The following is a 23,832-nucleotide window of genomic DNA, read 5'->3' on the forward strand; positions in this document are numbered from 1 at the left end:
ATGTACTTATATGTTCCTGGAGTGGTCAAATTAATAGAGACAGAATGGTAGTTTCCAGGTGCTGAGGAAGGGAGGAATTGGGAATTATTGTTTAATGGGTACTGAGCTTCAGTTTTGAAAGAGCAAAAAAGTTCTGGGGATGGGTGGTGGAGATTGTTGTACAACAATGCGAGGCTCAAATGTCCATCAACTGATGAATATATACATATATATACATATATGTATGATATGTACATGTATATATATATTATATGTATGTATATGTATATATATACATATATATTATATGTATGTATATGTATATATATACATATATATATATTCTGGTGATCAGAATCTCAGTGATCAGAAAGAATGAAATCTTGCCATCTGCAACAACATGGATGGAACTAGAGTGAATTATGCTAAGTGAAATAAGTCAGGTAGAGAAAGACAAATATCACATGATTTCCTCATATGTGGAATTTAAGAAACACAACAGATGAATATAGGGGGAGGGAAGCAAAAATAAGATAAAATCAGAGGGAGGAAAACCATAAGAGACTCTTAAATACAGAGAACAGACTGGAGGTTGCTGGAGGGGAGGTGGGTGGTGGGATGGGCATTAAGGAGGGCACTTGTTGGGGTGGGCACTGGGTATTGTGTGTAAAGTGATGAATCACTGGGTTCTACTCCTGGAACCAATACCACACTATACGTGGACTGACTTGAATTTAAATGTTAAAAATGGAAAAAAAGAAAACCCCAAAACCAATGTGAATGTACTGGATACCACTGAACTGTATACTTAAAATGGTTAAAATGTTATGTATATTTTACCAAAACTAACAATAATAAATAAATATGCTCATTATCCCTTACACTTAACCATCCTACTGCTGGGAATTAGCCCTATAGATATGCTGCAAAATGGTATGCATATGGACAGGACATTTGTACTGGTGGTATTAGCAAAAGACTGGAAATAAACACTCATCAACAGAGAAATTAGATGAATAAACTAAAGGGTATTCTTTTTTAAAATTATTTTTGAAAAGTTTATTTATTTTTGAGAGAGAGAGAGAGTACAAGTGGGGGAAGGGCAGAGAGACAGGGGGACAGAGGCTCCAAAGCAGGCTCTGTGCTGACAGCAGAGAACCTGACACAGGGCTCGAACCCACTATGAGATCATGACCTGAACGAAAGTTGGACACTTAACTGACTGAGCCCCCCAGGCACCCCAAACTGCAGGACATTCTTAAGTGAGATGACCATTTTTTATTTTCTCTGAGTGTGGCAGTGACAAATACAGTGACTTTTAGTAGATTAATAGTGTAAAGTATGGTATTTGATGCATACTAAGGTACCAGCAACTTTAAATGCCAACTCATAGAGGAAGGGAAGGAAAAATAAGATAAAAACTAAGATAAGACAGGGAGGCACACCATTAAGATTCTTAAATACAGAGAACAAACTGAGGGTTACTGGAGGGGAGACGGGTGGGGGGATGGACTAAATGCGTGGTGGGCATTAAGGAGGGCATTTGTTGAGATGCCCACTGGGCGTTATGATGAATCACTGGATTCTACTCCTGAAACCAATACTACACTTGTATGTTAATTAACTTGAATTTAAATAAATATATTAAAAAAATTAAATGTGAACTCAATGAAAAAGGCTTTCCCCCCACCCAACAGGCATTAGAGAAAAGAAATGTCATAAAACTTGGCCACCCATGAAATTTCTTGGCAATACACATATTTGTATAATTTCTAATGTATTCCTAAAGCCTAGCTCATGCCTGGCACATAGTAGGCATTCAATTTGTTGAATTTATGAATGTTTTCCCAAGGATAGTCTTTAGTGAGGGCAGGCCCAGAGAGACTATTATGAGGATCTGCTGGGAAAGTCATTCAGCAACATCTAAGTACCCACATCTGAGGGCAAAACTCTCATTAGGTGCAGTGAAGGAATCCAAAAGCAGTAGCTCCCTCCATGTACTCTTGTTAGAGAGAACACATTCTCACATGAACATCACTTAAAGTTATAAAAACATGCACATAAAATAGAAGACAGACAATAGGAAGTAATCAGATTGTTGGCACTAATGAGGAGAACTAGGATTCATTATACCCTGGGGGAATGAAATCTTCACAATTCTTTCCCAAATTATTTGAATAAAATGTAGATCCAGTCTGAGCACTCTAGTATTTTTTTTTTTATTTTTTTATTTAAAAAAAAATTTTTTTTTTCAACGTTTATTTATTTTTGGGACAGAGAGAAACAGAGCATGAACGGGGGAAGGGCAGAGAGAGAGGGAGACACAGAATCAGAAACAGACTCCAGGCTCTGAGCCATCAGCCCAGAGCCCGACGCAGGGCTCGAACTCACGGACCGCGAGATCGTGACCTGGCTGAAGTCGGACGCTTAACCGACTGCGCCACCCAGGCGCCCCCGAGCACTCTAGTATTTTGAGGAGAAGTGTTATTCAAAAAAATTTTTAAACATTTATTCATTTTTGAGAGACAGAGACAGAGTGTGAGCAGGGGAGGGGCAGAGAGAGAGAGACACAGAATCCAAAGCAGGCTCCAGGCTCCGAGCTGTCAGCACAGAGCCTGATGCGGGGCTCGAACCCATGAACTGCGAGATCATGACCTGAGCTGAAGTCGGGCACTTAACTAACTGAGCCACGCAGGCACCCCGAGAAGTGTTATTTTAAAGGTGTCTGAAGTCTTAAGATCCCTGGAGTGTAAACATTGATGGGATAGGAACTGGTTTCATGTCATGCCCCTCCCCATAGTGGAAGTAACCACTTGTTCTAGGGAATCAAAGACTGCACCAGCAGCTTCAGCCTCTAAATTCACCAAACCCGGTTTCACAGTCGAGCCACTCATTGTAAATCAGTTGAATACTCCTTATCTCATCTAGTTATTTTTAATGATTACTATTTCCACCCCCCGTCCCAACACACATACTCATCTTGTTCTTCCCTTTACCCCACTGATCATTTTTGGTTAACTTTGCCATCCCGTTGTAGATTTGCTAGTTTCTAAATATCTTACCCATGTGCACTAAGGTCTGACCATCACTGTGATAGTATCCTCAAATTCAAAAGTACCATCAATATATATTCCTTTTCCTGAAACATTTCCTTTTAGCTATTCTACTTTAGAAACTTGGGCAAGTTACTTTACTTTCATAGGTCTTAAAAAAAATAAGTTAAACTGGATTAGAGGTTTTCAAACTTATCTTGACCCATAGCAAGAAATACATTTCTACATCATGATACGGTCCACACAAAAATACATACATTTAACTGAAGTTTTAAAAAACCGTATTTATTCTTATTAGGGCTGATAGACTGATTTTTTTCTTTTTTATTGAAGTAAAATTCACATAAAATAAAATTCACCATTTTAACCATTTTTAAAGTGTACAATTCAGTTGCTTTTAGTAATTCACTAAGTTGTGTTGATAATTACCACTACTTAATTTTGAAACATTTCTATTACCTCTAAAAGAAACCTCATACCTATTAAGCATTCACCATATTTTTTCTATTTAATTTAATTTAATTTAATTTAATTTAATTTAGAAATGATTCTGAATAAGACTCACTAAACTGATCTAAGGAACCACTAACTAGTGAGTCATAAGTCAGTCTGAAATAAATGCTACATAAATTACTAAGAGAACGTTTGTCTCTAAGTCTATGATGCTATTCCATTCTAGACATTATTGCCTTCCAAATGAAATATTCTGTCTTAGAGGATTCCCACTGTAATTTTCTAAGAGGTACAACTTGCTTTTGGACTCAATTATTCATTCATTCATTCATTCAATAGATAATCATTAGGGCGTGAATGGAAAAGAAATTTAAAAAAATAGTTTCTACCCTTCAGAGAGTTCACACTCTAATAATAGAAAGAGACTGGAATGAAAACGAATGAGTATAAATAAGAAGGGGAAGTGATTGGTTCTACTTTGCAGTGTGATGAGGAGAAGGAATTAAGAAGTTTCAAAGAAGATATGATCATAAATTGACCTCAGAAAGAATATATAGGTATTTTCCCATTGATATTTATACTTCTGCTCTAGAAGTCTTCTTCTCAGGGTTAAAATGTCACTTCCTTAAAATAGACTGTGAAAATCCCAGAAAGATAATACAGAGAAACCAGCTTTCATACTGGCCAAGAAGAAGGAAGGCAAAAAGAAAGGAATAAAAGAAGGAAAGAAAGAAACTAACATTTATTAAGTATCTACAACATGACAAACACATGTATTTTCTTATTTAATCCTACTAATAATTCCTCAAAGTATATATTCTTATCCACATTTTGTTCAGAATAAACATCTCTCACACTACTTCATTTTGGCTGTATAGGAACACATACAAACATTTCTAAGTGAGACAGGGTTATGGTGCCACAAAATTTGGTATTTCAGTGTGAAATTTTTCACTAACCACATCTAATTTGCCAATGATCTTTTAGGACTTGTCCTTTCTTAGGAAGGCAGCTATATCAAAATAATTATAGAGTGGGAAGGCAACTGATGAAGGTATTTGTAACCCAGGCTTTGTGGAGATCCAAGAAGAATGGAGATAGAGAGTAATTTAAGATTAAATATAGGCATTCCCATTAAAGTGCATGCCAGGGAAGGTTTTGACCCTGTTCAGATGGCCAGAAAGGGGGAGTAATTTTTAAAAAATCATGGAGAATGAATCTCTTATTTCCAAGGAGATAATCTTCCTATGGCATCTTTCTTGAAAGTTACTCTTCACCATGATAAAAAGCTAAGAGGTATGAAGAGTTTCTGGCCTGTTGAGAATAGATCATAGTGATCCAGCAACTAGAACTGTCAGAAACCCAACGGACACCAGTGCAGCATGTGGAAATAAGTAAGGCTAGAAGGCATAGGACTAGGCGTTGTTTGGGATAATGTAGCCAGTGGTGGGTCTTTTTTAGGGAAACAATCTGATCAAGGACCATTGTATTTGACAAGCCTGCTGTAGGAGTGGGGCATGGGTGAGGTTGGAGATGGAAGGAGATTCTTGCAGGAAGCAGGAAGACAAATAGATTATTGGGTATGAGAGTGAATGTAAAGCATATGGGAAACCAAACTTGGAACATCAGAGGCCAGGAGATACCAGCTGATAATGAGGCAACAGAAGCATTGCTTCAAAGATAAGGGTAGCAAGCTCTAGGTTGTTATAGATAGCAAGCAAATATAGAAGTCTGAAGGCTACTACAGCCATCAGCAACCGAGATGGATTCTTGAAAGCCTAAGAAGTGGATTACTGGTTGGTAGAAAAACATTTAAAAAAAGGAGAGACAGAAATTAGAAGTAGGAAGAAATGGAGAGAGTTAGTATTTTTTGAGTACTTATTATGTCAGGCATTATGCTGAGTGATTTACTTTTTAATTATTTTTTTTATTATTTTGAGAGAGAGAGCAAGCAGGGGAGAGGAAGCGAGGGAGGGAAGGAGAGGGAGGGATAGAGAGAGAAAGAGAGAAAGAGAGAGAGAGAGAGAGAGCATCTCAAGCAGGCTCTGCTCTGTCTTGTTTAAGCCATCAGGTCTATGGATAGTTATGGCTATAACAGATTGAGCCACCAGGACATCCCTTTACTTCTTATTTAAAACTCAAATCCACCAAGAAAGTAAGACCATTCCCTTTTTAAAGACAAGAAGTCTGAGTCTGAGGCTTAGATTTCATTATTATACCTGGGGAGGGTCTATATCAGATTAGCAAAAGAAACAGAGGTAAGGAAGAGAAACACCTTTTAAACAGGGAGTTAGAATAAGCTTTAAAAAGCTTTAATGTAATATATGAAGATAAAGTAAACAAAACCAAGAAAACTTACTCTTGGGCCAGGTGCTCCAGGTGGACCCTATAACATGACAAATTTTAAAAAGAATTTGTCAGTAGATAATCTCAAACCAGGCAAGCATATAAGCATCAACAGTAAACAGATATAAATGTAAATAAACTCACTGGAGGTCCTGGTTGACCTCTTGGCCCTTGGGGACCCTAGAAGACATGAAGATAAAGTATAATATGTATCTTATGCATATGGTTTGGTACAAACAAGACAACCAAGACAACCTCTAACACTGCCTTTCATGTGAGGCAGGTTCTTAAGATTCAAAGTTGTTTTAATATTTTGAAGCTATATTCTCTTTGCACTCAAATATCACACACAATAATGAACAAGCTGGATATTTACTTTCATGTTTTATTGATACTAGACAATGAATTTGTTCATTTTAAAAATCTATTATAAATATAATATTTAAAAATGTTAATACTGCCTAAGTATGTTTTTTCCTGTTATTTCTACATACCATCCACCTAATCAGCAAAGATGAAAATTTTAGTGTTCTTAGATACCTCCTTTTCCTTCAACATCCACCTATAATTTGATTACTACTGTTGAATTCACCACCATATTCATAGTAACAGTCTTAGTTTAGTGTTAATCATGTACTGTAGACTGAATGTTTGTGTTCCCCCCAAATTCACATATTAAAGCCCTGATCTTTAGTGTGATGGCATTTGGCTGTGGGGATTTGGGGAGGTAATTAGATCATGTAGAACCCTTATGTGGAGTCCTTCTAAGAAGAGACACAAGAGAGATGATCTCTCTTTCTCCATATGAGGATATAGCAAGAGGGCCCTTGTCTGCAAACCAGGAAGAGGACCCTCACTTGACATTGGACCTACCAGCACCTTGATCTTGGATTTCAGAGCCTCTACAACTATGAGAAATAATGTTTCTTGTTTAAGCTATCCAGTCTATGGCAATTTGTTATAGCAGTCCAAGCTAAGATATCATGTTTTGCCTGGACTCCTAATATGACATTCTGACTTTATTCTGTCTACTATGCAAACTACACTGTGCTTGTAAAATGGAAATCTAATCAGGTCATTATTCAGTTAAAAATGATTCAATAGCTCTTTATTTGTCTAGAGATGATGTAAACTTCCTTAAAGTGATAGCTGCCATTTATTGAGAACTTACTGCATGCCAAGTTGTGTGCTCACTCTCTGAGAACTAACTGTATGCCAACTCATATGCTACATTTCCATTTTACAGTGAAGAAAGTGGCAACCAGCAAATAAGGGACTGAACTAGGATTAAAATGGAAGTCAATTGAATATAAAAGTATATGTTCTTTTTTTTTAATTTTAGAGAGAGAGAGTGTGCAAGTGGGAGAGAGGGGCAAAGGGAGAGAGAGAGAAACCCAAGCAGGCTCCACACTCAGCACAGAGCCTGATGCAAGGCTAGATCCCATGACCCTGGCATCATGACCTGAGCCAAAATCAAGTCAGACGCTCAACCGATTGAGCCACCCAGGCACCTCAAAAGTATATGTTCTTAATCAATGTACACCCCTACCTCCTCTTCAAGATCTGGGCCTCACCTCTACTTACTCTCCCCAACACGTCCTACACCCCATCTATAACCAACTACTTGTGGATCTCTGCATCTTCAAAATTCTTTCACACATGCATTCTCTTGCCTGTGCTATTTCCTTGACCAGGAATGCTCCTCCTTACCTTCTCTATCTGTGTAACTCTCATTCCTCTTCCAGTATGTCTTTAAAACTCTATGCTTACCTTGCTCACTCATCCCCAGCCACCTCCCTCATGCTCAACTACCCACTTCTCCATTTCCTAGTACATAACACAATGGAAAATCCCTAGGGGTGTTTAAGAATGTCTTAGTCACCTTTTCGTTTCCTGGAACAAGAATAGTGTCTACTTCATAGTAGGTGTTTGAAAATTGCAACTGAATGGATGAATAATGTAAAAAAATTACCTCATATTAATTTAGAAATTAGAATAGTTAAAATGTATGTAGTAAAATGTGAAAAGTTATGTTGAAAATTTTCAAAATGAAACAACAGTAATCATTGTTAAGAATGTCTGCTCAGGCCACTTCAGATCCTCTGTTCCCCTCTCTCTGCCCCTCCCCTGTGCACATGTGCTTGTTCTCTCTCTCTCTCTCTCTCTCTCTCTCTCTCTCTCTCTCTCTCTCTCAAAAATAAAGAAAAAATAAACATTAAAAAAAAGAATGCTCAAAATTTAACTTACTTGATGGTCAACTGAATGTTAAAACCATATTGAGCCAAATTTAGATTATGGTTAAAAGATGACAAAAGATCTCTCTTCAGTTGAGATCTGAATAATGTTGATGTCATGCTTGACTTACATTAATTATTTCCAGAGCTGTTGATTCTAAATATACTGTGAAAACTAGAGCAAACAACAGTAACTTAAAAAGGATAGAGCACTCCAGTACCATGCTTGCTGGACATTTCTTAGTTTGCATGGCTTATGATTACGATTTCAAGTAAAGAATGTACAAAACTTGTACCTCAGAAGCTATGTGATAAATTACAGAAAGGCCATGCTGGAGATAGCCTTGAAAATTGTTTTTAATGTTTATTTATTTTTGAGAGAGAGAGAGAGAGATGGTGCATGAGCAGAGGAGGGGCAGAGAGAGTGAGACACAGAATCTCAAGTAGGCTCCTGGCTCTGAGCTGTCAGCACAGAGCTCGATGAGGGGCTCAAACTCATGAACCATGAGATCATGACTTGAGCTGAAGTCAGATGCTTAACCAACTGAACCACCCAGGAGTCCCTAGAGATAGCTTTTTAAATATATAGAGGTTCAGAATGAATTTGGCTGTGTAAGTTTCTCTATTCTGGAACAACACTGTAAAAGTAAACCATTGACATTTAACCCCACTTAGCATATTTCTGACATTTGAAAATCTCACTGGTGGTTCAATACAAACATGTATCTTATCTGTGACTTTGAAAGAAGAAATTATCACAGAAAGAAGAAACTATTTCTACTGCAGATTTTACTGGTTTCTTTTCAGCTTGTTATACAAAACAAGTCAAGTCATCACAAATGTCATCAAATGAAATACTTAAAACCAAACAAGACAGGGCAAGACAGCCCTAAGAAAACAACTGTCTAGAATGAAGCAATTAGCCAAGTAAAATATTATTCAACAATATAACATTTATTAGTTTTCTATTCCTTTAGTCCACCATTAAGAAAAAGTGATTCACTCTCTCTAGCTACTATATAAAAAAGTATCTAGGGACACCTGGGTGGCTCATTCAGTTGAGTGTCCGACTTCAGTTCAGGTCATGATCTCACAGCTTGTGAGTTCAAGCCCTGCATCGGGTTCTGTGCTGACAGCTCAGAGCCTGGAGCTTCGGATTCTGTGTGTGTCTCTCTCTCTGTCCCTCCCCTGCTCCATGCTCTGTTTCTTTCTTTCTCTCTCTCTCAAAAATAAACATTAAAAAAAGTATATGAATCAGTTTATTATAAAGGCAGTTTATAATAAAACCATGATTGTCTATGTTAATTTCCTAAAGGGAAACTAATTTATGTAAATGATTATGATGGTTACTTGGCCATAGTCAAAACCCAACCATTGGAAATAGACTTTCTTTCCATTTAATCCCAGAATTTACATTTGATTCTTCAAAGGTAACATATTTTTTCTTACACTTTAAAAAATATTGATAAGTGCATGTCTTTGAACCTGAGTATGTTAGACTTTGCCTTTTTGTGAAGGCAATCTATAGAGGGTTTAACTGGGAGTTTAGTAATATTAAATAATATTATTAGAAGTAATGTGATTAGGATGGAATCAGTGAATTGTAAGGCACTGAGGATAGCTACAAATTAGGAGTCGATTCATGTGGAATCTGCCATGTAAATGGCTGGACTATTCTAAATGTAGGCGAGGGGTCTATATATACCATCTTCCTTACCCAAGTTGCTCCTAAACTTATTTTTGAGAGGTATGATGATTAATAGAAACGTACAATGGTGTGGGAATCGGGAGACCTGGGCTCTGGTCTTGTCTCTATACCTAATTAACTGTATTTCCTTGAGTGAGTTGTTGCACGTTTGGATCTCAGGTACCTCAACTGTAACAAGATTTGGTGAAAGATCAATCTCTAAGGTTCACTTCAAAATTGTGATTTTCAAATGTTTTATCAATTTTCTTCCTCATATTTTGCATGTATTCTAAAAGGGATACTTCTCATGTATTGTTTAATGAGCTGTAGCCCTTTTTTTAAAGGCATGAATCATTATTTGGTCTTGGTAAAAAGTGGCATAGCTTTATAAATTGGTAAGAATGGCACACTTTATAAATTCTTATGCCAGCTTCACGGAACATTTAAAAATAAGATTTACAAAGCCCGCTTGATAGATTCTTGTGTTTCTGATCTTTGTACAAAAGAGTGGAGTGTCATACTTGTCTCAATACAATAGATCTTCGCTAATAAAAATTCATTCCAAAAATGCCCCATGTACTGGTATTATTTGAGGCTGACCCCCTCGAGTATATTTGGAAATATAATAGCTAGAAGTGTTCAGGCATTCAATTATTTAAATCATTCCCTAAAAACAAACCTGTAGAATATACTGAAAAAAAATCCTAATGAGAGTATAAGTAATGTTACTAAGCTTTTCCAGATTATGGTTTAATTGCACATTTTATGGAGTAAATTAATTGCAGATGATCTCTAGGAATTAAAAAATTACTTTTATAAAGTTCCTTAAACCATAGTGGAATCAAAAGAAAATAGATGATAAAAAGATACTTAATACCAGTTATTCAACAACAAAAAAACAGAATAAACCAATAAATTCTAATACGCCACAGCTAATGTGGTGTACTTTATTTATGAAGACAGCTATGGGAATCAACAGAGCAAAAGACTAGTAAGTATATCAATTCAATAAATGCTACTTTACCAGCCAGAATTGAAAATACTTGTTAACTTTTAATTTTAAGGGAACAGCATTTATTTATTTATTTATTAATTCATTTCTCAAATATTACCCACTACATAGCAGGTTCTATTCTGGATACTGATAACCAATGTATCAAACAAAGTTCCCTGCTCTCCTAGAGTTTATATTCTAGCAGAGGAAACAGAAAAATAATTTCAAATACTGCTAACTACTATGAAGAAAACAAAACAGGATGTTGTGAAAGAGAATGACCAGGAATGTGAGACTGAACAGTCATGGAGGGCTTCTCTAAGATAGTATTTGAGGCGAGACCTGAATCATGAGATAAGAACCAATCGTGTGAGGAACAGATTGCGTTTTCTAGGTAAAAGGAAGGCATGTTCCAAAGAATAGAGACAAAATCAGCTTGGTGGCAAGGGGAAAGGGGCACATCATGAGTTTAGAGAGGCCAACCAGGGCTAGTTCTTGTAGGGCATGGTAGAAAGGTAAGGAATTTGGATTTTTTTCTAAGTGCAAGAAGGAGTCATAGGAAGGTTTTAAAGAGGAGAGTGATAGAATCTGTTTTATACTTTAATGGTATCACTCTAGTTGCTGTGTAGAGAACGGATTGTAGTGGAGAAAAGTGGAAGGAACACTAGGAAGTCAGGAATCCAAGGAGACATCATGGCAATCTGGACAAAAGTGCTAGTGATAAAGAGTGGGAGAGGTGTGTGAATTCAGAATAGGAATTAGACTTGACAGGAGCTAATCTCTGCTTTAAAGAACTCTTCCTTATGTTCTATGCCTTTCTTTGTTCTTTTATGGGGGATCTGCTTATTTTTCTTTTATGTAGAATCATAAACTCTTACAGCTGGAAGGGACTTTGAGGGTATAAATTCTAATTCCTTACTCAGTGCAAAACTACCAGTCCAGTAACTCAGAAAGATAGTCATTAGGCTTCTAGAGACAAGCATTCATTATCATGTAAAACTATCTTGTTTTAAAGCAGTGCCTTATTATATTAGCAGCTCATTATTATATTGAGCTGGAATCAGCCTCAGCATTCCATCCATTTAGTTAACAGTATCTATTCTGCGTTAATTATGTGTTAAATCCTGTGATGGGCTTGGAATTAGGGCAAGTCAAACATACTTCCTGGTCTCACGGAGCTCACTGTCTGTGAGGGAGCTAAGCACAGAAACTGAAAATTCAATTCAGTAAGTAAATAATTTAAAATTTATTCTCTAGAGTTACTCATATTATACGTATTCTTCCTTTCAAATATTTAAAGACAGCTATCATGTTCCAACACCTCAAATATTTTCTAATTTATTCACCAGTAATTTACTAAATATTTATTTAGCACCAACTATACAACACAGGCACTATCTTGGGTGTTGCAGACACAGCTTTAAAACGAACAACAGGTAAAATATCTGTGTCATGGAGCCTATATTCTAGTGAGGAGAGATATAATAAGCAAAAAACAGGTAAAGAAACAGGTTTAGAAAAGACAGGGAATCGAGGCAGATGGGCACATTGCTATTTTACACAGACTAGGCAGAAAAAGCCTCTTTGATAAGAGGACATTTAAGAAAAGACTGGGGAACACTTGCCAGGCATTGTATGAGGTCCTGGCTACTAGTTCTTATGTCCACAGGTGGCAGTTGGGTTGAGGATAAAATGTCACTTAACTTAAATTAACTTAATTACAACCTCATAAATAGGAACTACAGGGATAAAAAAAACATGGGCAAGAAAAAGCAGGTGCAAACCCCAGGAAGCAAAGAGAGAGCAATGAGAACAAGGAAAGGGATGATAAGGTTGCAGAGTCTGGTAAGGGTTAAACATCCCAGCTATTTCAACTGGTTTTTCTAGGACATGGCTCCTCGATACACCACTGATCTGAGACAGCCTTTCTCTGAATATGCTTTAATTTTGTCCATGTTCCCCTTTGGGGATGGCCTGACTGGTGTTACCACCTGCTTTATTCTGGGTGCCATATGTCTATCAGTGCAACCTAAAATTTCAGGCATAATCTGCTGAATTTGCAAGTCATCAGAGCCACTGAATTTTCTTTCACGTGAAATGCCTGTGAAATTGTCAGAAGTACTTGAGGTTTCCTAACTCTGACAAAAGCTGACGTTCCCGCCACAGTACTTGGAGAGAACTGGTCAGGAAGACAGTTGGAGACAGACAAGTCTAGAAAATGAACTAATTCCAAGCCTCTCTACTTTTCCTTTCCCCTTTCCACTCCTCCTGGGAAATATGACTTCACTGTGTACAGATATCCTTGCTTTTGGCTGTAGCAAGACTGCTGAGAAGATAGGAAGGCCACATTTCTGCAAATTAAAAACATCTATTTTAGGGCACCTGGCTGGCTTAGTTGGTAAAGCATGCAACTCTTGATCTTGGGGTTGTGAGTTCAAGTCCCTCGTCGGGTGTAGCGTTTACTTAAAGATAGTATCTTAAAAAAAAGAAAAACATCTATTTTGAAGCCCTCTGTGGGTTCTTAGCCTCTCTGAAACCATATACATTTCCTTTCTCAGCTAATTAATATAACTGCAACTTACTTTTTCTGAGCCCCCAAGCACACCTTATGGTGACAAGCCATGTCAGCTGTCAATGCAATTTCATTATCTTTTAAGCCAAGACTTTTCTGCAACCTTTAAATTTATTCTTATTTGCCTTCTGCACTTGGTTTTAATCCTCCTCATATTACTCTGTGCCTGCTCTCTGTTTATGGCTGCTGCTTTAGTAAGTTCAGCAGGATCTCTTCTGGGAAAGTGCTTCTTGACAAAATACCTTCTTTAACCTGGAAGCATTGGCATCCCAGAAAAATAGGAAATAGTGCCAGTGTAAGCCGCTTAGTGCTGGAAAGTGCTATGTGTACCTTTTGTCCATCCTCTCACAATTGTTTCCAATTGGCTGAAATATACAACAATTGATATGCTTCTGCTTTGCACCTCTTTAGCACTGAGTGAACACAGTGGGTATATCCTTGAGGCGATGTGGCAGTCCTCTTATTCCAGCACTGGTGAAGAAGGCTCACAAGGCAAATGCCTGATGCCTGACAAGGCAAATATGCCATTTCACACAGTGATCTGGGAAGAATTTGATCAGCAGGTTCTTAAATATGTTTAGGGGTTATCAGGTTTCACTGTAATGTACTATCTAGATTAGTTCTACTTCCGAAAAACTGTAATTTTATTTTTATTTCACAAGTATCAGAGACATAATAATAATAATAATAATAATAATAATAATAATATAATAAAACAAGGTCCTTGCTTTCATGGAACTTATATAGCCTAGTGACAAGTGATAATATAACCATAAATTTAAACTTACAGTTTCACCTCTAAAGCCTTTTTCACCTCTGGGTCCCTACAAGAAAACAGGAAATGTTAGTTTAGTGCTATTGATAGTTATTTATCAAATGTAGTTGAGGCTATACACAGAAACATGATAACTTATGTTTTTGTTTTTTCTATCCAGCAAGACATATTGAGTAAATTTATATAAATTCTAGTTTCCTTTTCCTGAGTAAAGCAAGGCAAAACAAAATAAAAAACAAAAACAGTTTATTGATTTATCATACTATCCATGAAGTGAGTGAGACAGGGATAACAGGCACTTAAATCAAAACAGCTGATCTGACAATCAAATACCAAACCACTTAGAAGGGAAGTTACCAGATTAAATTCTTCTAATCTTTGTCTTCCCTAGCCTTTGAAAACCTTGTTTCTAGGATGGTGCCTTTGTTTTCACCTTCTCTTTCTATTCCTCCTTCTGTACATCCCACAAATTTTGATATGTTGTATACATTTTCATCCAGTTCAGAATATTTCTAACTCTCTTTGAGATATCCTCTTGGATCCATGGATTATTTAGAAGTGTGGGGTTTAATTTTCAAGTGTTTGCAGATTTTCTTATTATCTTTCCAATTTACTGATATTTACTTTAATTCCATTATGGCCAGAAAACATATCTTGTATGACTTCAGTTCTCTTAAGTTTAGTACAAAATTTTTTATGACTCAAACTATAGTCTATTTTGGTGATTTTCCACGTACACTTGACAAGAAAGTGTAGTCTGCTGTTAGATGAACCTACTGTTTTAGAAATTCCTGTTAATATTTTTGTTTTCATCCTTGTGGAAATTATTTATGTATTTTTTTTATTTTGAAAAAGATAATACTCTTCATCTTTTCAAAAACCTGAATTTACACTTTCACAATATGTTATGATGTTTTCCATATCAATCCACATGTCTCTAGATAATTATAATGCTTACTTGGTATTTAACAAATGATAATATTTTTACTGAATTTTCTACTAGATTATTTCTAATTTTTGTCATGATAACCCTGTGATAAATATCCTTGTACTCCATAAAAGTTGTCCTCCAGAAAGTGTTTGTAATTGCACGCACACCTGCAAAATATGGGAGTCTGTATGTCTTGACACATGCCATGTACTATAATTCTTTGTTAATCTTGCAGGCTAAAAATACTATCTCATTATTTCACCATTAATATTACTTTTTGTGTGTTTCCTATCTTGTTACTCACTCATTTTTTAAAATGTTTTTATTTATTTTTGAGACAGAGAGAGACAGAGCGTGAGCAGAGGAGGGGCAGAGAGAAAGGGAGACAAAGAATCCGAAGCAGGCTCCAGGTCCTGATGTGGGGCTTGAACTCACAGATTCTGAGATCATGACCTGAACTGAAATTGGGTGCTCGACCAACTGAGGCACCCAGGTGCCCCTGTTATTCACTCATTTTAAACCATGATAGTAACTTCCAAACACTAATTAAAAAATTTTTTTAATGTTTCTTTGAGAGAGAGCGAGCACATGTGCAAGTGGGGGAGGGGCAGAGAGAGAGGGAGACAGAGGATCAGAAGTGGGCTCTGTGCTGACAGCAGAGAGCCTGATACAGGGCTTGAATTCATCAACTGTGAGATCATGATCAGAACCAAAGTCAGACGCTTAATCGACTAACCCACCCAGATGCCCCCCAAAACTAATTTTTTTAACATTTTATTTTTGAGAGACAGGGAGCAACAGAGTGCTAGCAGGGGAGGGGCAGAGAGAGAGGGAGACAGAATCTGAAGCAGACTCCAGGCTCTGAGATGACAGCAGAGAGCCCAATACGGGGCTCAAACTCATAAACCATGAGATGACCTGAGCTAAAGTCAAATGCTCAACTGACTGACCCACCCAGGTGCACCCCCCACAAGAACTAATTTTTAAGATATCTCTATAGAACTTGTTTTTAATACCCTCCCTCACCTCCAGCCCAGTATTAACAAGTAGGTACATACCTTTCCATACTTTTTTTTTTTTGATGAAATACTGACAAATATATTAATGCATGTATGGGGTGATTGGTAATATTTTATAAAACTGATCTCATATTGTATACTCTTCTGTGAATCAGATTTTTCACACTTAACAATACAGCATGAACAACCACAAGTCCACTGAACTAGATATAACTAGTTGTTTTCGATAGTTGCATAATATTCTATGAAATGGCTAGACCACTATTTACTCAACCATTCCTCTACAGATGAACATTCATGTGATTTCAAACTTTTTTCCCTAATATAGCCAGTACTGTGAAAAAAACTTTCTATAATTTATGAGTACTTAATTTCTATGGCACAAATCTCTCAAAGTGGAACTGATTGGTCAAAGGGTATATGTACTTATATTTTAACAAATATCCTTCCATGAAGGCTATAATTCACATTTCTACTGATGATGAGTATTGTTCTCCCTAATCCCCTTCTGAGAGGTTAGATGTAATGTCTCATTATTACTTTAATTTGCATTTATGTGACTGTAAGTTAGGAAAGCATCCTTCCAAATAATTATTGACCCTTTGGATTTGTTCTTCAATTTTTTATTGAGTTTCTATCTTTCTCATACTAATTTGTGTTTTTTTTTTTAATTTTTTTTCAACGTTTTTATTTATTTTTGGGACAGAGAGAGACAGAGCATGAACAGGGGAGGGGCAGAGAGAGAGGGAGACACAGAATCGGAAACAGGCTCCAGGCTCTGAGCCATCAGCCCAGAGCCTGACGCGGGGCTCGAACTCACGGACCGCGAGATCGTGACCTGGCTGAAGTCGGACGCTTAACCGACTGCGCCACCCAGGCGCCCCGCTCATAGTAATTTGTAAGAGCTCTTTATACATCAACTCATATGCTTTTGCAATTATTTTTGCCCAACTTATATTAATTTTGTTTACGGAAACTTTTTCCACACAAAACTTAAAATTTTCGAGTATTCAAATACATATTCTGTTCTTTTGTGGTTTTCAGATTTCCTTTCTTATACAAAGGGTCTCCTCAGGGGCACCTGGATGGCTCAGTTGGTTGAGCATACAACTTTGGCTTAGGTCACAGTCCCACAGTATGTGAGTTTGAGCCCCACAGAGGGCTCACTGCTGTCAGTGCAGAGCCTGCTTTGGATCCTCTGTCTGCCTCTTTCTCTGCCTCTCCTCTGCTCATGCTCTATCTCTCTCTCTCAAAAGTAAATTTAAAAAACATTAAAAACAAACAAACAAATAAATAAATAAACAGATAAAGGTCTCCTCAACCCTTAAGCTATACTTCAGCTTTCTAGATTTGTTTTTTATACTTTAAAGTCTTTTTAAAAAAGATAAAAAAAAAGTTGGGTGAAATAGAGTTCTAATTCCTTATAGTAATGCTGTGACTTAAAGTAGTTCCATCTCCCTTTCCTGTCACTGGTATAGGAATGGACATGTAGCTGATCAATGGACATGAGGAAAAAGGCAGTGGAAGCCTTCTGGAAAAAACTTAATTTTTCCCAAGATAGGACTATAGATCAGTTTTCACTTTGGATAATTACATCTGGATGTAATTGCTGAGAAATTGTAGTCATCTTTCTATAAGCCCAATTATGAAGATCACATTCAGGATGATAGAGCAGAGACGTGGAAAGAACCTGGTCTTGGACAACATAACAAAATCACTAAGAAGCCAAATCCGAAGCCCTTCCTACCTCTGGGCTTTCCATTAATGTGATATAAATTTCCTTATTATTAGAGCCAGTTTGATTCAGGGTTCCTATTAACTTAGACCCAAATCATCCTGATATACCATTTCTGTTATAATTAGATTCCTATATATTCCAAGATCTAATTTTGGGCTCTAGCCTGTTAAACTCATCTATTTGTTTATTCCTTTGTAATACCCTATAGTTTCATTTACAATGATTTTGAAGTAATGTTTCCTTATTTGCAAAAGCAAGTCTTCCAACCCCCACCACTATTTTTTTTTTTTCCCACAAAGTTTTGGCCACTCTCAAGTGCTTATTCTTTCATAGTGAACTTTTCTTAGAAGTTTCTTCTTAGAATGGAAAAACTAGAATATGGAAAAAATTTGACGTGCATGCTGAATATTACAAGGGCTTTTAAGAACTATCTGTAAACAAAACACAGTGAGGTATTTTAATTGAGCCATTTCTTTATCATGGTTTCCTTGACCAATTGATATTTCACATTTTTGACAGAACAGAACAATCATTGAGTAATCAGAACAGTATGTGTTCCTTAGCTTATTGAAGAACCACCCACCAAAATATGAGAATTCTCCCACTTAAAATCTCCCACGTAGACTATATAGCTCTGAGTAGTAAACGCTGAAAATCTAGAGAAGTGTTGACTTATACATTTCATATTTGTAAAATCAAAAATTCAGCAACTTTGGTGGGAAATTCTTCCCTAATTTATCAAAGAGAATAGTTGTACTTAATACCTGAAACATTCCATTTTATATATTAAAACTCTATGTCTCTCTACATAACACTTTGAAATCGTTCAAAATATTGGTTCCCTGCAGGGAATACACCTTTCCCCCCCAAGTCTCAATTTGCCCCTATCTACTGGGTTCTTTCTTTTGTATTTTTACACTACTGTTTGTATTGTAAAACTCTCCCATGACTTCACCAACCATTGTTTTATTTGTCAAATTTATAAAGGCACTGGTATCTACTAATTACCTCAGTCCTCTCCAGATGCACCTTGAAAGGAGGAGAAAAGCACTGTTCTTGAAGGAAGAAACATCACCTATGTCATTCACTAGCTATACCACCTTGAATAATTAGGCGAACCTCCATGAACCTAATCTGTTTCCCTGTGTCTTAAATGCAAATAATACCTACTTCAAACGTTTTCTGTAACAATTTGAGAAAAGTTATTAAATGTTTAAATTCTTTAAGAATTTGACAAAAGTTATTAAATGTTCCTTCCTCACCGAAGTATGTACTTTATCTTCTACTGTAATTTATTTTCTTAAAGATCACTGTTAACTACTCGCTTCTTGAAACTCATCTATCTGAACCTTGTGCTTTTCTGTTTTTCCTGCTTTTTCCTGTTTTTTTTTTCCCTGTTTTTCCCACCAACTATCTCTTTACTTTATAGTGGACACTTCCAAATACTCAAATCTTGCCTGCCTTTTGCTATACTTTCTCCCTCAGAACATGGATTCTTTTTCGTGCGTTAGTGATCACCTCTATGCTAATAATGCTCAACCCACCTCCCTTGTTCTATTTTCCTTTCTCTACTCCACAGTTTTAAGTGTCTACCTCACTATATACACCTTCCTCATTACACATATAATCTCTAAGTTCTCAGTAATCACCTTCCAGATGAAAACATAACATCTGTTTTTGCCCTTGGCTTCTCAAACACTCAGCGTGATCCTTTTTGAATTACTCCAGAAATAGGATTAAAGAGGAAGAAATAAGAATACGAAAAGGAAAAGGAAGACCTATATTGTAACAAACTTACAGTTCTACCTGTTGGGCCTATTATACCTTCTTTGCCAAAGGGGCCAGTGTTTCCCTGTTGGGGTAAAAGAACATCAGTCAGTCTCACTGCCGGTATAATGAAGAAAAATTCTAGAACATTTCTTGTGCAATGGTAAAACAGTCCATATCTGCATCATTCAAATTTTTATTAAAAATATCATAAAATCAGGAGAAATCATAGTACTTTTGATCTGCAGCATGTGACACAATTCTGTACATTATAGATTCCTATCGGGAGAATTACATCTGTATAATTTCTAACAAACATAAATCAGCCTTATAATTTTCATGTAGTGATATAACTTCAATGATGCCATTTTACATGTGGGTCATTTCACAACAAATGCAATTACTTTACATAAATAAGACTATATAGAATGATAAACAAAAATTTTGAATAACTTTCTTTACAGATGTTGAAAGAGATGTCTAAGGGACATGCAGCATGGAACTGAGAGAAAGTATGGGAACGAAACACAGAGCATCACAGGTGACCAACCTCAGTTTCTCCATCTGTTACATAAGATTGCATACTTCATAGGGCCATTATTAGAATTAAATGAGAAAAATGATTTTGAAACCGTAAGCTGTTATTGATTATGAAGATCACCTTGAATAAGCCCAATCTGGTGAACTCCTCCCAAACTAAATATGGAACATATCTTTTTTTTCAACTGAAGTATAACTCACATCCAATGTTCTATTAGTTTCAGGTGTACATCACAGTGATTCAATGTTTTTATACATTATAAAATGATCCCTACAATAAGTCTAGTTACCACCTGTTACCAGACAGAGGCTACTGTAATTACTGACTATATTTCCTATTCTGTACATTACATCCCCATGACTTACTTATTTTATAATTGGAAGTCTGTAACTCTTAATTCCCCTCACCTATTTTGCCTGCCTCCCAACTCCTCCTCTCCTCTGGTAACCAACAGTTTGTTTCCATATGTCTACGTGACTGTTTCAGCTTTGTTGTGTTGGTTTGTTTTATTTTTTAGATTCCATATATAAATAAGATCATACTGTATTTTCCTTTCTTTGTCTGACTTACTGCTTCTTTATGAATACAAAACACCTGTTTTAGTTATTTTCCCTCAAACTCCATGCCCAGTTCCACTGGCAGCAAATTTCAGTCTTTCTGGCTCACACTTAACCTGAACACTTAAATGTAGATATCTAATAGGATTTCTTTGTCCAACTCCTGCTAAGGTGCAGAAAATACTATCAGTTGAGATCATTATGTCATGGAGTCTATCAATAGATGGACTAGAATGAGCCTAGAATGAGAGAAATTAGCTGGTGCTCTAAAAGTAAATCTAATAGAATCACTTTTAAACACAAAGATTGACTTTAAGTGATAATTTGTAAATATGGTACCTAAATCTCAAAGATCCACAATCAAATAAAGAGAGTTGATTTCCTAACCTAATCAAATATAAGCCCTAGACTGGTTTATCACTGAAAAAAGTCAACAAAGCTTTAACATAGTGAACTTGACTGTGATCGAACTATTTAGAATGATTTGTTAAAAGAATGGAGAGGTATTCATGAACTCTAGAAAACAAAGATCAAAACAGCAAAAAAAAATTGTCTATGTTTATTTAAATGTGTCCGAAAGATGAGGTGTTATGATTTTAATGGTTGGTGCCAGTTAACTACATAAATAATCTTTGAAATGGAGGACAATTAATCCAGATTTCCTACTTCAATTAATTTAATTTATTTAATCATCAAGTATTTATTGATTATTGAGCAAGAACTAGCCACTTAATATCCATTCTATATTCTAATTATGCAACTAGCAAGCAACTTTGTAACATATTATTTGGTCATTCAGCTGTGGATTAAAATTTTGGTTCTTCTACTTGCCACCCATGGCCTTGAGCAAATTACCTTTCAGAGACTTCGTTTGCCCACTTGAAAAATGGGGATAATAGCATCTGTTGCAGTGTTTTTATGAGGATTAAATGATATAAGGGTAACACACTGAGCACTGGTACATAATAGTTTCTTACAAAACATTAACCTATCATGACTTTCACTTGTATCTATAATGACTTAATAAGAGATAGCTGCATTTATGCATTAGTATTTGTAAGCAGTTATCAGAACTTTACCATTGGTGAACTGATACAGTTTCTGGAGCTGCAAAGCAGTATAGGCTCAGACCCTGGCCGACAGAGACCCGGCACTTTGTAAGATTCTGCTTAGAACAGATGCTAGGCAGGAAGCCAACTTCTCTTTGAGTACCAAGAAAGGATTAATTGATTGAGAACTTAATAAAACTAGAATGAATGGGTTTAATTAGTAGAGAACTTAACATATATAAGAACTTCAAAGCAATATTTATTGTAGAGAAGCCTGTCCACATGTAACTCACCTGTGGGTAATCAAGAATAGGGCTTTATATAAAAGCCCTAACTTTCCACAGTTCTTCAGAAATCATAAAAATAATTAATAAATTTGCACCTGAAGAAATGCTGAGGAGGGTCTTTAAATAACCACGTCCCATGACAACACTGACCTTTGTATTACCGAAAAGAATTTATGCTAAGAGTTGGGGAAAGGGTGCAGGTTTTCAAAAATTTGACTTTTCATTTAATATGTTGTGTAAGACAGTGGTTTTCAGATGTGAGGTTTTTCACAATTCCTTTCTTCTACCTGGACCACTCTCCTGCCTGTCTCTGCTCTCTTCACCCTCGCCCTAGCAGCTGCAGTTAGCCTAGGGGGTGCCACTGCAGCAGGCAAACCACGGCTGGATGTTTTATAGCTTGTTTTCTTTTCAGTTTTATACATCATCTCATCAATTAGGAGACTGGTTAGTAGAAACAGAAACAAAACCAAAAAGCAAAAAACACACCAATAAAAACTGCTGATGGCTTATCTATCCCTATTTATATTTGCTATAGTTTGCAATTCCAGGCACCGACCAGCTAATTGGAATTCTTCGGACCCCAACCTTCGCAACTCTTTAAGCAGTTCCTCATCACTCTCTAGGGATACCCACCCCTGAGCTGGGGAAACATTGGTATGGGGAAATATTTTTCAAAGTGTGGGGTGAGGAGCTCTGGCCATAGGCAAGCCTCCTCCACGTGGCGCATGGGTGTGGTCTCTGGTCTCTGGTTATATTAATGCTGGTAACATGAAACCCTTTACTTTTTGTTCTGAGCGTAAGTTAATAAATACATTATCCAGTGTCAACATTAATTCTGATATGTACTGTAAGTAAGAGCTAGGAATATGGTTGTCTATGGGGTCTTTTGCTCAAATTAGTATGTGAACTGAAAAAGGCTGAGAACCCTTGCATGTGATCTGATGGGTTTCTATCTTAAAAGTCATTTTATTAAGTTATTAATTTGGAATATATCAATTTCAGAGTTCTTAATGCTGATTCCTGCAATCAGCAAAGAAACACAATTTCTGGGCAAGTACAATGACTTTATACTTACTCTCTGTCCAACGGGACCTTTAGGACCTGATATTCCAATGATGCCAGCATCTCCCTCAGGACCCTAAAAATATAATAAAAATAAAATGTCAAAATCTTTAATTCTATATGGACATTTTACAAGTGAAATAATCTTGTAACAATTTATTAAGAGTTGGCTCTGAAAATATGGAATGTAAATGGATAGTTAATGATGTGCATGCTGAGTGCTTTGGAGGAACTGTAGTAAAGTGTGCAATTTACTTTGAAGTACACCAAAGTGAATTGAGAGAGGGAGAGAGGGACAGATAGATACATGATAAAGCAAGTGGAGTAAAAAGCTATGGTAGAATCTAGGTAATAGGTATACGGGTTTTCACCCATTCTCTCAACTTTGCTGTATGTTTGAAAACTTTCACAATAAAATGTTTGGGAAAATGGAATGTGAGGGAGACAAAAGCAAATTATTCAATAAAATTGGTAGGGAAATCTATAGCTACACAAATTTTAAATTAACACATTTAAAATTCAAACATATAACTGTACCAACTGAAATTTTACAGATTAAAATATACAAAAACTCAAGTCAGAGACTAAACACTGGTATTTCAACATCTTTCTGATGAATAGCAGAAAACATGTAAACATACCCTGGGGCCTGGGAATCCTTGGAAACCTGTCAAACCTTGGACACCATGTTCTCCCTGCAATGTGAATAGATACGATCATCATTATTGTGCAACGGTGGCCTGATCTGGAGAAAAATAATACTTAGTGAATTTCTGAGTTGGCACATA

The 23,832-nt window shown here is 36.5% G+C and overlaps 1 protein-coding gene across 7 annotated transcripts in view; it reads right to left on the reverse strand.

Moving 5' to 3' along the window:
• The window catches only part of COL24A1 (collagen type XXIV alpha 1 chain), a 412,001-nt gene that overhangs the window by 23,880 nt on the left and 364,289 nt on the right, over positions 1-23,832 (reverse strand). For 6 of the 7 annotated variants that reach the window (XM_019837359.3, XM_045036125.1, XM_019837358.3 and 3 more), the window contains 6 exons: positions 23,686-23,739; positions 23,058-23,120; positions 19,580-19,633; positions 14,107-14,142; positions 5,976-6,011; positions 5,845-5,871 (listed from right to left, as the gene is read on the reverse strand). In XM_019837359.3, the coding sequence (XP_019692918.2) occupies positions 5,845-5,871; positions 5,976-6,011; positions 14,107-14,142; positions 19,580-19,633; positions 23,058-23,120; positions 23,686-23,739 (270 nt within the window). Of the gene's footprint in view, positions 1-5,844; positions 5,872-5,975; positions 6,012-14,106; positions 14,143-19,579; positions 19,634-23,057; positions 23,121-23,685; positions 23,740-23,832 lie in introns of those variants that run through there. The other variant, XR_006584455.1, reaches the window with a different exon arrangement.

The sequence above is a fragment of the Felis catus genome, chromosome C1, assembly GCF_018350175.1.
Source record: "Felis catus isolate Fca126 chromosome C1, F.catus_Fca126_mat1.0, whole genome shotgun sequence".
Taxonomy (NCBI): domain Eukaryota; kingdom Metazoa; phylum Chordata; class Mammalia; order Carnivora; family Felidae; genus Felis; species Felis catus.